The following is a 14,919-nucleotide window of genomic DNA, read 5'->3' as shown; positions in this document are numbered from 1 at the left end:
CTTCCTCAACCACATGTTGCATCATTTATATTTAACATATGTAGACATAGAAAATGAGACACTGCGGCCATACAATTGGAGGAATTTACGGACCATCGAGCCGCTAGCTTAGCCTCAGTGACCGGGCACAGCTATCCGGAAGACCCCAACCCCAAGTTCGAGAACAAACCTAAAATACCATACCTTAAAAAGAGACATCTTGGAAGTCCTCTTGGCTGATTCCACAGGCTTCTCGTCAACTGAAAAGAATAAAACACACACACACAAACCAGCACAAGGTTGACCATGAATACAACAGTGAGAAGACAACCTAACCCTAACTCTGCCAGTGTAGTATCATATAATGAGTCAGGGTGTCATCTTACAATGAGGGTTTAAGACGGACTGTGTGTGTTTGGTATCCACAACATAATGTATTGTGGATGGTTGGGGAGATGATGAGGTCACATATAGTTAACCACACACACTAGCTTTTTGTAAGAACACAATTGCATGCAAAAGGCAGAACGGAGCATAGACACATGCACAAAGGTAGCTTTAACAGGTAAATTAATGCATGCCTGAACAAACATTTACATAACTAAAAGTCAATAGGTGCTGTACTCAAATTGATGAGCCACACAAGTGGAAGTTTTCCTTTCTGTGGATAACGGCTTGGAAAATATAGACATGAAAAGCGACCAGATATAACCTTATTGGCTTCTCCAGTGCTTCCAATGTGTCTTTGGATCAGAAGAGGAAATTAACGTAGAGATATTTCCCTTGCCTCTGGATTGGTTTGAAAAAGTCACATGGTTTCAGTGGATTCAGAGCTTAAAGTGAAACAATGGACTTTCAAAAAAAAAAAAGGAATACCATTACATTGTGTGTGAATACATATGAGAGCGAAAGAGAATTATTCCTCATGGGAGTTGTTTTAATCAAAAACAGCCCTGAGAATATTATCTTCTAATCCGAACAAAAGGAAGCCATTAAATTTAATGGTATTCCAAAACAACACAAATTTCTTAAGTCAGCACACTCAAATCCATTCTCCCACTCGAAATCTGTTTTTATTGCCTTTACAATGTGACATTTCATGCCAAAATTATTCCCCTCCCAAGAAAACAAAGGAACAAACAAATCCAAGTAATGTCTCTGAAAAACTCCCCCTTTCCAATGGAAACAAAAATGTTCCGTTGAGGCCATTATACTCTAGTTTTGATTTATGTTTCCAAGCTCCCCTGCTGTCCAGAACTTAGCATGATTTAGTTCAGGTGATGAAACATTACGCATTGCAGACTGGTGACTCCACTCAGTTTTGAGTCCTATCCAATATTTTTTACATCATCATCCATTTAACATCCAAGCCAGAGACACGGAGAGAGAGAAAAAAGAAAAACTCAAGAGATGGAAAAACCTCCACTTGAGTTTACGGACTTCTCCACAAGTGTTTTCATCCATCTGTCAAGACAAGTTATAGCTGCGGAGAGCTTATTGGATGGGCCTTTGACCTTTTAATGGCCAACAGAGTCTGCACGTATGCGAATAGAAATAAGGCGCCACATACTGAACTCCCATTAAGACTATAAAGACTGGGTGCTGAATTCTGAATGTGTAAAATCATAAAGCGAAGGATTTCTGCATAATGTTTATGTGTGTGACTTGCTGGCTTGTGGGATAGCTGAAGGGTCGGGGAAACCCTTGATGTGACCATGAGAGGCGTTCTGGCTCAGAGCGCTGAATCCACTGCCAGCTTGGACAGGAAGCGCCATCAGCCATGTGAATGCACTGCCAATGCTCTCACACGCTTTTGCTTTCACACACGCACTCATATCTTGAATAAAGATGAACACTGACTGTCCTTTGTTCCTCTTGAATCTTTGGGTCTTTTTAGTCGAATTTCTACTCGTGTCCTCCAACTAGAGAAATACACTGGTCCTTTTCTCCCTAGTCTGTTAATCTACCAGACATGTTTGACAGATAATCAATTATCGAAAGCAAAGGAAATCTTCAGTATTCAATGTTACTTCGTACTCTGTTCCCAAATGAATCACAATATTGTCACATCAAGATATTGTGAATCACATTTTTTGTCTAAATCAATGACATATACATGATTTTGTCAAGTAAAACTGTAGAAAACCATTAAAATTAATTAGGTTAACATGGTTTTAACTTTATGACAATATTTTAACAATATGCAGCAGATGATTAGTAGCCACTGACTGTTTGTGACTGTTTTAAATTTCACAACATTTCTCAGCATAGATCAGACTTATTTCACTGGGGGGAAAAAAAGGAAGAACCTGCGCTGCTGCAATGAAAAAAGCTCCACCCAAGGCAGAAGGTGAGTAAGCACTTCAGTCGAACACACTAATCAGTGTTTGGATAAAACCTTTGATTTATTTGCACATGGATACACCAGCTCTGTCGTTTACATATGTATGCTTGTTAATGTATGTTAGAAAATCTAGGTCAAACGCAACAGATACGCAAACTAGCATATAACATAACATCAACGTAATTCCCCTCATTTGATTTAATTCCCCTCATTTGATTAAACTTGAGAATCATTAAGACTTAATCTTAAACTTCCTGGTTAACGCTGTAAATAAGACGCGTTATGCAACACTGCTTCAAACCTCCTGATATACTGCAATGGCCCTGCGTTTTGCTCTTGGGACCTTCCTATCCTATCTATTCTCCCCGTCACTATCTTTCTTTCTCTTGTGCCGTCTAGCACACACACAAACACAAACACAAATACACTCACTCATCATCGCCTGGCAAGTAAGCAAGCACAAAGCAAGACGGCCAAATCAAACACATGCGCAGAGAAACACATACAGACAGGCCGGCCCACCAATGGGTGAAAAGGCAGGAGGCCAACGACACAGACATGCAGGCGGCAGGCAGACAGACAGACAGACGGACAGAATCTGTGGGCTCAGGTGGCTGAATGCGAGTCAGAAAAGCAGCCAGCAGCCCATGAGTAAACTTAGCCATTTTCTTCTCTCTATAGCAGGCAGGCTCCAAAATTAGTTCATAATGTGAGCTGGCTGAAACAAGCTTCCAGAGTAATTGCATATGATCAAACCTTTGCGCAGAAACACACAAGTGAAAGCGCACACCCACACCAAACTCTACAGGCACGTGCCAAACATTATCTCCCTTATTTTTTGGAAAAAGGAAACCATCGCCTGGGGCACAACATTCACTTCAAATTATACAGCGAACAAAACACATTGGTAGATCTGTTTTCTTTCACTCCTCCTCAGTGGCAGAGTTTTAAACAGCCAAAATCTATAAACCAGGTAGGTGATCTGACATCAGCAATGAGCTCAGTATTCCTTGAACACTGAGTAATAGAGAGAACTTGAATGAGTTCAGGGATAAAGCAGTCTGCGGAACAATAGAGGAGCTGAGTGCAGTGAAAGTGGAGAGCTCGTCTTACCCTTTGGCTCCTCTGTGTCATCAGTTTCCGCTAGCCTAGGAGAGACAGAGACAAATGAGGTCACTCTCTAACACACTGAAGCGATGACAGAAATTACGTGTCTGTTACAATTGAGGCAAACTAGACAGAAATATGTTGACTTTATATATAACTATAATCCAAAAATGTACACTGAAGCCGCATTAAAAAGAATTATGCAATATAAACCAAACTGACAGCAGCTGCAGAAAGCCAGTTACTGTGCCTCGTATGATATGCTACAACATTTACTCAGGCTGCTCGTCCAGTCCCATGTTGGCAGTGATAAAACAGCAATGACTGTGTAGCATCTGAAGATAGCCATTCATCTCTAAGTAATGGGCGTTAAATATGGATGGGGACAGCAGCTGCCTGTGGGGTAGCGGTGATGATGTAACAGGAGGAGGGGAGATGACTGCTTTAGACACAATAGAGAACCGTGGTGGACATCTGGGATGGGTCAGAGGTTACTGAATAAGGGGAGATGGGCCCCAAGCCGATCTGCAGGTTTTGGGATATGATGGCAAGCATTTTTTGATTGGATCTGTACTGGCTAAATACAGTCACTATACAAAATGCATTTCAGTCACAGGACACTTTTCATATAGAGCAGGTCTTAACTATACTCCTTACAAAACTATTAACAGAGACCCAACAATTCCCACCATGATGAGCAAGCACTTGGCTACAGTGGCAAGGAAAAACTTCCTTTTAGGAGGCGGAAACCTCGAGCCCCAGCGTTAAGTAGAGGCTGTTTAGCATATATATATAAAGGTATACAGATATACAGAGAAGATTAGGCATGGCCCTGTGGCAAGGAAAGAGAAGTCTAAGTCTAAGTTTGCCTTGATATAGTGCACTGTGCGCCATTAAAAGTGCAGCCATGCAACGCTGTGAGCAAATGAACTGGAGTGCACAAAATAAACAAAGCGCAGAAAGAAGTTTCAATTAACCATATCACAATCAGTCCGTGAGCAATGCAGTTGAACCAAACCTCATATTATGCAACATATTACAGGACATTAAATCCATTATTATAGTGATACAGTTTATATTTCTTGAGTTATTTAGCTGTGAAACTTAGGATCAGGTTATGCTAACAGAGGGCAAAAGTGTTTATAGCTGTTCAAAAAGGCCACACACTGAGGCGAAGTAAAAAGCTGGTCATCATAAAGAGGAGTGAGACACAATATTTTACTTATATGGGGATAATGGCACATCATTTCAGACAGTCTGTCCTGGAAGACATTCATACGAGAAGTAGACATAAATAGTTGTGTTTGAGAATGTAAAAAGAGAGCTAGAAAAAGAAGTTCAAACGCTACTTACTCTCTCGCCTCCACACACATGGCCAATCACGTGTGGGTGGGTCACCCAAGTGGGTGAGAATGTTGAAAAATTACAGAATTTGTTGAATACAGTGACCCCCGAATTGAGATGTTGGAAAGGTGTTCCAACCGTGCAACATGCACTGCTGATGGCGTATACTGGCCTTTTTAGTAAAGACTGTGCAGCTGTATTATGTAGGAAAAAACTAAAATATAACTAAATATTGGATATGACTCAATATTGTCTGACTTCTCTTTGGACTGGTGTCATGTTTGAGTCCCAAAACACTTTTGAAAAGTAATATTTACAGCAGTATATTATTATGAGTAATTTTGGGCTTGGGTTTGGCTACCACGGAAAGTTGACAGTTTTGGGCTGGCACGCCTCAGTACAGATTTGTGATATAGTGGGGAATGATTGGCCAAGGTATTTATGGTGTGTGAATTTGGTGTAGTTGGAGATGGAAGATCACAAATTGATGTAGGTGTAAAAATAATTAAAGGAATGTAAAACAGAGCAAACTGTGGTTATGTGATATAGACAGGAATTGTAAATGATTACACAGTGTCACATAATTTATTTAACTTTAGCCACATGGGTAAAACATTACAATATGCAACGTTCAGCTACTAGAAAGAGTGTTTGCAGACCATGGAGATCTCAGTGACTGATGGCACCTAGTTCTCGAACACCTTCGTCTGCAACCACAGCGCTCAGTGACACTTCATCAACCCCACCCGCATTCTTAATGCTGGCTGAAAGAGGAGGGGATGCACGAGTCGGTCATACTCTGCCATAAAAACTAACCAGAGAAGAAGATTGGAGTGCAGTGCAGAGAGAGGACATGGAGAGCAACAGCAGTACAGACAGAGCAATGGGGGAAGTTGAAGAGGGAAAAGTTATACACACATTCAAATCAAAGCAGGCGAGCCATTAATCAAACACTTACAGTAAACTTCCTCACTTTTGCTCATTTCAATTCTGTCATACACACAAAGCAATAAGTGAGACAGTAAAACGGGAGAGCGGATGAAGCACCATTACAGAAAGGATATAATCAGCACTGTGGCGTAGTTAAAAGATTTCATTTTAATGTCTCTAATTTGTGCGCTCATGTGTTGGAAAGCTTGGTTCTTCATACGGCAGGTACTGGTTCAGCAATGTAAACAATAATTAGCCTAAATCCCATTCAGTCCTGTTTATAATTCAACTGGCTAACCCCAACGTGCCAGGAGCACAATTACTGGTGTTATACGACATGCCTAACAACATCAAACCTAAAATATTACAATACACCATTCACACTATAGATTAAAAAAAGGGAATAAAATCTTCTACGAATCAACTGTATTTACTATCGCACATTATGTAACATGCATAACATTTTATACTAATGAATAATAGTATTATATCATTCTAAACATGTTGGTATTGAATAAGTATCGAAGTATTGATACTTAAAACAGCTTCATCTCCAGTTTTGTGTGCAGTTAATTTAATAAATCTTCCCAACTCCATAATCTTACTTTTGTCAAAATTATCAAAATGTATGATGATGTCTCATGACGCACTGCAAGTATATGTACATACAGAATGTATTAGATAAAGAATCACATTTGTACAAACAGTGCACTTACTACAGTTCAGTAACACTACCAACCAGACCAAGGCTGTAGATCTGTGTGTCTTTGATATGAGATTAAAGCAACCAGAAAGCTGAGATTACATTTATATTAACGAGTAACAAGTCAAGTAATGGATGGTGCAGAATCTGTATTTTCTTAAAAGACTGAGTTTTAAACAGTAATTGTTAAGTCTCAAAACTCATGCTTTGGAATGTCACCCTTCAGCTGTAGCATTACAAAGGGAAGGATTCTTGTCTGTGGCTGATAAACTTGTTGACAGACAGTTTTCATTATCACAGGAACAGCTGAGTTCCAGTTTCCTTTATGCTATTCTTGTAACAGGCACAAACATGTTGCCCAGAGAGATTCAGTGATGATTCTAGTATATTAATATACATTTCAGAATGATCTGTAAAGATCCTTCGACAGGATGGGTGAAAAAACAAAGCGTAAATATACCACTAATTTATGGGGATTAGCTGACAAGTGATTGGGTAATAACAATAGGTTTTATATAGCCTCCTCTGTGTATGTTTGTATGTTGAATAAGTGTGCCTGCGCACGAGACTGCACAGCTGGACTGTGACATGCAGCTAACGTCATAACAAAACTGACAAGATTAGTAGCTAACGTGACAGGCATGCGAGACAAACACATCAATCGTCAACCCGCTGTCTGTAATGTGGAATGTAGTCAATAACATTTTGTGTGACTTTACTCTGTATTTTTCAAATATTCCTTCTGCTGTGGTAAACTGACGCCGTATGAAAACAGTTCTTTTCTCACATTCTCAAAATGTCCTCCATATCCACAATGAAGAAATGTTGCTTTAAAATACTTTTTTTTAAAACATATTTTTAATACAAAATTGACTAAACACATTATTGACATAAGTGTGCTCATATTAAAAAATTAAACCAAAGCTTTGCCATGAGAGATTAGTAGTAGAACACTTGATAACTGAGATTTGCTGAGATTTGCTGAAACATTCCATAATATTCTCCATTTCTTTTGCCAGCCTATTACAACATGTCTTTCCCAATCTTACAAAGTAATTGGTCCATAATATCTAACAAGCTATCAATCACTGCTGTCAAGATGTCTTGCTTCATTAAGTGCAGGGCATGCAAACCTGGCAGAGCCCAATATAGCCTACCCTAATAAGCCCCAATCTTTTGACATTATCTGAAGACTCGGCCCATCTCAGTTCTTCTTCTGTCTATCGTCATTCCCTCAGGCTGTTTTTCAAGAACAAACATGTCTGACTATGTGCACACAGCAACATCCTCAGCTTGATTACAGCTCAAACATCCCCAAACCCAAGACTGGTCATGTTTTACTCCATCTATGTCCAAATCTCAGAAGAACATTCCTGGCAACCACTGAGAAATCTCCTCGAAGTCATTCTGACAATCCAGTTTGTTATTTTCAGATGTGTTAAACAATTCGAGTACCCCCCCCCCCCGTATCACTGTAAAGTGAACCAAAACAAGCTGCTTGCATGTCATCAGTGCAGAACATACCATGGCAAAATAAATGAGGCAGTCCTCTGCTTGCACACATGGCCAATTTTGGAAATGTTAGCAGCCATGTTTACTTCAAACAAAGATAGCACTAAGTGTTCTCCAAATGTGCCGACTTGTTGCCTCCTCTTCACTCATTAGGAGCCAGCAAGCCTTTTTTACAGTAATCTAACAGTCATCTTTACTAGCTAAACTGCACAGGTTCTCTAAATCAAGGGATGTCACAGAAAAGAACCCCTATACTTGATTCAATTACGGTTAGTACTGATCTGAACATTATGCTCCACGTTTAAGAAGATTTACTTGTAAGTCGGGTGTGTATAGACTGAATGGCTACTCAGCACTCTGCCTGTACTATTACTAGAGTCCAAACTGAGATACATATAAGAATATCTAAATAATAAATGTTTTTCCTGAGATGTTTGCCTGGGCTCCATTTGCACCAGCCCTCTGAGTCTCCATGCCTGGGCAGCTTTGTGGTTCATGTCTCTGGCCAAGTTTCTGTCACAACACTCTGACTGGTCTTGCACAAACAACAGGCAACAGAGGTGTGCTTTATCTTTATCTCGTGACAATGTGAATAAACTTACCTGAAGTGAGAGGGCATCTTATTGGAGGAGACAGCTTCTGATTTAGAGGACAAAATTGTGTCTGTCTGAGTAGTACCCTCTTTTTCCTGGGCAGGCTCATCAGCAGGTTCTGCTACTTTATTCCTGAGGCCCCTCCTGGTATAAGTTTGCTCTGATCCATTATCCTCACATTTTACCTTCTCCTTGGCTTCTGAAGACACTGTTTCGGATGTGTCGACAATTTTCCTGTCCCTGCGGACATATTTGGAGGTGAATTCATCTGTGTTGCCATAGCGCTCGGCAAGCTCCCTTCTCCTCTCTGCCTTATAGCGAGCAATTCGCTCAGCCTTGGTCTCTGGGGCCGAGCTCTGCAAGGTGTCTATTCCATCCATTATGCAGTTCAATTCAGTTCAGGGTTCGAATGCAGGTGAGAAGATTCCAAGTTGCTACTTCAATTGTCCTAACCTAGATATCAGCTTTCTTGTAGATTTCCCTTGACAGCAATGTCTCACTCCATCAAAATCATCCCAGTGCTGCAAACAAGAAAGGAAGACATCATTAGTGCATCATGATTGAGGAGAATTTCAGATGACAGGCACTTAAAAACTGTGTAAAACCAAGATATATACTTCTCCAGCTTTCACAGGAAGCTAGCTCAGCTGTAGACCTCCAAGCCCTGCCCTGCCCCAGCTAACACCCCCCACCCCCTGTGAGAATGATGTCAGCCAACTCTGCACAAAGACAGCCGACCACCGCAGTGAGACTCTCATATAACCTCTATTCCATCGACTCATTTGGAGCCAGTTGGGAAGAGGGAGGGGAAAGGGAGAGGAAAGTGGGAATCACACATCACATAACATCTTCATCCCATTTTATTCCTTACAAAGCTGAGTCTTTGAGCCAGAGCGAATCACCTCTTGAACATTATCCCACCCCATAATGATTCTGTATTTACTATAAACACAATGCATGAGAAACTCTAAACTGTCCTGAAGTGTGAATGTGTTTGTCTGTCTACATGTGGTATAGATGTGCAACCTATTCACGGTGTACCTCTCAAGCAATGCATGCTGGAACAGGCTTCAGCCTCTTGTGTCCCTGAAAGGATTATCTGTTTAACATCTCCTTTTCACATGTAGCACAATAAAAAAATTGCGCAATTTAATATCCTTTGACTTTTCAATACAGAGTGAGTTAAATTTAGGAGGTAAAAAATTAGGAGCTTGGGTTGAGCTCATTTTGTTCCATTAAGTTTTCACAGAGCAGCAAACCACACATGGCTCAGACGCAGAGGTTTAAGAACACTTAAATGCATCGCCAGCTGACAACAGCAATAAACATTATGTGTGCATGGTTTCTGATTGCTCCACTCCCAGCACAGGGGCTTTTCCACAGACATTTCTCAAAGCACAAATGTGCTTACAATGTTTTGGGGAGCCAAGGAGAATAGAAAGTTGAATAAAAGCAGGTATATTTATATTAGAGAGGGGCAGAGGTTTAAAGTAGCCCCCTGATATCCCTCAAATCATAGGGCATGAGTTAATTCAGCACATTGGTGGTCAAATTTATGGCCAGGAACAAGGGTATGGGGAAAATATAAATGTGAGCGCTGTGTCTGGACAATGTTAGTAATGAGAGCGTTAAGAAGAAAGACAGAAAGGGAATAATGGGTCAAGGCAAGAGGGAAAAGAGAGGTGAGTGTGGTCGTAAGGTGGAATAAATGAGCTGACTCCAAGAGTCTTTTTCTGTAATGATGACAAGCTTGAACAAATCTCAAGTATACCCTCTCTGACCCCTGACCACCTGCTGGGCTATAAAACCAACCCAGAATCAGGACTCTTGGCCCCCTTAAAAGTATATGGCTTTGAAATATTACACAGGAAATCAGTGTATATGTTGGGAGATATGTATATGTGTGTCAGTCTTCACCTTGACCTCTCCTATCCCTCCTCCACCTAACATAACAGTGCCAGGCTAAACAGTGCCTCCCATGTGTACATTTTTGTATCCTACCCATAAACTGTAACTGTTGGACGATTACATGTTGTCTGCTTCTTGTTATGAGGCTGGAGATGTCCAAGACACCTATACTCTGGGAAATGTATGCTCTAAACTACGTAGGAAAAATCCACCATCTGTTTGTTAAATTAACAAATCAGCACTTCTATTCCAGTTAGTCCAGCGACGAGTATCCATAGCCAATTAAACTTAGCCAGAAAAGAAACTAGCACATATTCTAGGAACTAGGTTTATTTGAGGCTAGAGCTTTTTAAAATGGAATTTATTGCATAATATGAAAACCAAATGGCCTATTAAATATGCAGGCATAATCAATTGGTAGCGGTAAATCCACTACTAGCCAGACTCGAGCCTTTAAGACCTCCACAACTCAATAAGAAAAGGGTGTTAAAGAGCTGAAGTTCTGCTCTAGGGTTAAAAACGAGACTGCAACTAATGGTTGTCTGTCGATCATTTTCTCAATCAATCGTTTAGTTGTTTGGTCCATAAAATGTCAGAAATCTGTAAAAAAAAAAATGTTGATCATTGTTTTCCAAAGTCCAAGGTGAAGGTCGTCCTGAAATGTCTTGTTTTGTTCACAATGCAAAGAGGACTAAGGGAACTAATAGGGAATAATTACTCAAAACAATTAATTGATTATCAAAATAGTTGGCAGGTAATAGTGGAAATCAATTAAGTGACTTATCGTTGCAGCTCTAGTTAAAAAGTTGAGTATTTCAAGATGAGGCTTGTTTTGTTTATGAAGTCCATGAAATACTCATGGCACAAAATACCAAAACATGTCTAGGCTGAGGCAGCAGTAAATTGTGATGCTCCCTGATCAATCTTAGAGTTGGAGTTTGAACTGAATGTCACTCCAAAGCCCGAAAATTGCCTTATGAAGGCAAAAAAGATCCTGAGTTTGGATGTTGATTTCAGGCCTATGCACACGCTTACATAATTCACCTAGGTCACTACCTATAAAAGGAGTGCTAAACAGTACGCTAAAGCTCGTCCGTGGAGACCCAGAACATGGAGACTGCTTTGTTTGGAAGCTGCTTGTGTTATTTTAAGCAACAAGGGGGACTGAACACACAGATGTGAGTCATACTTTAAAAATCATTACTCCTATCATGTGAATGCAAACCAAGAATATTTGTTTTGGTAGGCGTTTTACACTGCCAAAACAACCCCAAGGTGTCTTTACCTATTTATGGTTATTTCTTCAGAAATACCCAGTGGAGCAAGTAGATATGTGCAGCACCAAAACACACGAGGAGGGCTCTGAATAACATGTAATGCGCCAGTACTGATTCATTACATGATTGGAAAGGTGGTTTTGGAAGGGGAAAAACATCAACTTCCATTTGCATTAGATTGACATGGATAAGAGAGCTTTTTTTGGTGGTTGTCCTAAAGGCGCTCAGTGTCACATTTATCACAATTGATTTGTTGATGGACAGAATGTAAGACAAATATGTGAGCATACGCATGGCTTTTGTTTTTACTGACGACAGCACATCTGTCTCGCTCAGTATGCAGTTATACCAGTCCTACCTGCTAATTCATTCTGGCAATATTATTTCTGCTCCTCTAGGGCATGTAAACAAAGAGTCCTCGGTTTCCAGTCACTAGAGTGTTCTCTGACCTTTTGTTGCCCATTGGGAGTTGTTACTAGCTACGAGAGGAAGATCTGTCTCAACAAAGGCCAAGTATGTCACTTCCTGACCGTGCCCCATATCCTTCTTCATAATGCTTGATTGTTCAGGAAATGTTACTCATAAGCCTGGCGAATATCCAAAACTCTCTTGAGAGATGACGATGGGTAAAAAAAAAAAAAAAACGTTAAATGGGTTCAACGGCCAGACATCCCCTTTGCACTCAAACAGTATCAGATTTAATGCCATCATTTCCACTTACTACTACTCCACGATGATCCCATTTTTAAATATTTACTTCTCCGCAAAGACAGCCAATGATTATAAGCAGTTACTTTAGATTACATAATAACTGTTCTAGACCTACTAACAAATGCAATATACTACAAATGCAGAAGTTGAAACAGCCAAGACAGTTCAAAGACAGTTTTAAATGTGTGAGCAAACTTTTTGCCCTTTTTATCTGTCATGAATCTTGTAGTTCAGTAGTTCCCAACCTTTTTTGTCTACTGCACCACCCACAGCCCCGTCATCAACACCACCCTGGTGGATGTTATTTAACACTATTACTTACATACTTCATAAAATTAAACTGTCAAGGTTTATATTTATATTTTTTATAGATTACTTTTAGCTAACTATTTTAACNNTCTATATATTTTAGACATGTATGCATTACTCTAAGCAAACACTTTAGACCTCTTTGCTATGCAGTTTTTACATTTCCTCAATTGCAACACGTAGTGAGGAGGTGTTACAGCAGATACAATGTGTGTTTTTCGTAATGCTATGCTATCAATCAATTTTTTTTTTTTTTTTTTAAAATTGGGCCACAGTACAATTTTTCTGGGGTGGGAATTACTCACTGTAGTTTAATAGAATTATATTCTCAGTGTCTGGTGTTTTACTTTAGTATAACTTTTTTGATAAAGGTGAGTCAACTAAAGCACCTAAAGACAATCCAGTCAAATTTCATTATGTCATTGTTACTCATAGCCCACTGATGTCATTATATACATGGATGAAGCAATAGGAAACAGGCTTATTATGGGAAAATAATACCTGGCAGACTAATCCATAGGGAGCCCTAACTCACTGATTCATTCCAAGACAAGAGCAGGACAGAAAGCTGCCTCAAAGACAAAAGCTGACCTGTAGTCCAGTCTGTGTATTTTTTCAGAATACTGTCCACACAGGAGGACAGCACAGGAATGCAGGCTACACCCTACTTATAAACAATGGATTTGCATGGGAAAAGTTTCTTGACTGTATAAAACTTCAGTGGCTTTAATAACAGCCAAAGTAAAGCTTGTATAGCCGAAATGATAACCTGGCCACTTCTCTGGGCCAGGTCCAATATGCATGCTCTCTTTAGCAAACAAGCTTGTATGAAAGACATCAGATCTTTCTTTTACCACAGAACCCACAGCTCTATACAAGTCATCAACTTAATGACCGGCATCACAGTACTAATGGAAAATATAGAGCTAGCAACCAAAGGCAGACAAACTACTGTACAAATGTGTCAACACTGTTTCAGTTTTGAAGGAATTTCCCAGTCTTTTTATCTTCTATCATTTCTTATCTGAAACTCTTAACTTTGTACAGATTTACACCTGAAGCTGGCTGCTTTTTGACAGTTATTAGGTTTTAAATGTACCTTTGTAAAGTTGTACTCACACTACACACACACAAGGCATCTGTTCAGCGCCAACACTTTGTATTATGACAAAGGTTTGCCACTGTAAACCTTCAGGAATCCACATAAAGTTACCACAAGCATCAGAGAGACTGTAAGACATCAACTTTCCTTTGCTGTGCAAAAAGAGAGGAGGCAGTTAAAGACACAGCCAGCTCTTGACACACATTCTTCCTGAGGGAAGAGGGTGGAGAGTGGAAACTTTGCTCCACTGAGAAAACCAGGTGCCAGTGCATGAAATGCAAAGACAGACTGGATGTCCATTTTTAAGAAAAGTTCTTCAGCTGGTACAGCTCTGGGGAGTCTTTAGCCAAGTTCAGGGACCATAAAGGAGCAAAACAAAAGACGGAAATACCCTCAATGCAGAGGCAATGCTCAGGGTAACTGAGTGACTTCCCAAAGTGTAGTTTCCTTGATTTGAGGTTTAGTCACATAATGCGTATCCCTACCAATGTTGCAGTGTAAAGAAAGACACAACAATACAATCTTACCTCTATTCTGCTCAATGACTAATCACCAAAGTATTGTCAGTGTGTCCTGTGATTTGTACAGGATACATTATGTTGCTGATGTTTGTGTGCATGGGTGTATATGACTGCAACCAGGTCATGTGACCAACCACTGAAAGCAGATAGGCCTGAGTATGGGTCACCAGTCCCTAATCCAATAACTCTCATCTTCCACATACTGTACATTAAGCACTGACTTCTAACCAAAATGCATTAGAAGACAGCTGGGTGGGTCACTCTTTTTTAAGCCACCCTCATACAACAATCAACCACATACTGAGTGGCCAATGTGTTCCTCATTAAAAAGCAATCTTTCAGCACTTAAGGCAGTTTAAATACCCTGCCTGCAACTGCTGGCAGAATTAAGTTTTAATTGCAATTGTAGAGGCTCGCAACACTTCATCCTGTTGAAACAGGCCTCCATTAATAGAGAGCTTCAAAGGCTCATTCTGACAGGAGGGCTGTGTTTATCCAACATGGCCAAAGCCCTTCATTCACATGACTCAACTCTTCCCTGACTTTGAGTTGCAAGATATGAAAAAAAAAAAAAAAAAA

At 40.1% G+C, this 14,919-nt stretch overlaps 1 protein-coding gene across 1 annotated transcript in view; it reads right to left on the bottom strand.

The window, feature by feature from the left end:
• The window catches only part of svild (supervillin d), a 42,906-nt gene that overhangs the window by 21,017 nt on the left and 6,970 nt on the right, over positions 1 to 14,919 (bottom strand). Inside the window, exons 2-4 of the mRNA XM_035669552.1 lie at positions 8,522 to 9,033; positions 3,437 to 3,471; positions 184 to 239 (exon numbers count right to left, since the gene is read on the bottom strand). Of these exons, the coding sequence (XP_035525445.1) occupies positions 184 to 239; positions 3,437 to 3,471; positions 8,522 to 8,892 (462 nt within the window). The 5' untranslated portion in view covers positions 8,893 to 9,033. The remainder of the gene's footprint in view (positions 1 to 183; positions 240 to 3,436; positions 3,472 to 8,521; positions 9,034 to 14,919) is intronic.

The sequence above is a fragment of the Morone saxatilis genome, unplaced genomic scaffold (genome assembly GCF_004916995.1).
Source record: "Morone saxatilis isolate NCDOM2014 unplaced genomic scaffold, NCSU_SB_2.0 Contig1, whole genome shotgun sequence".
Lineage (NCBI taxonomy): Eukaryota > Metazoa > Chordata > Actinopteri > Moronidae > Morone > Morone saxatilis.
This window is presented reverse-complemented; position numbering and strand designations above follow the sequence as displayed.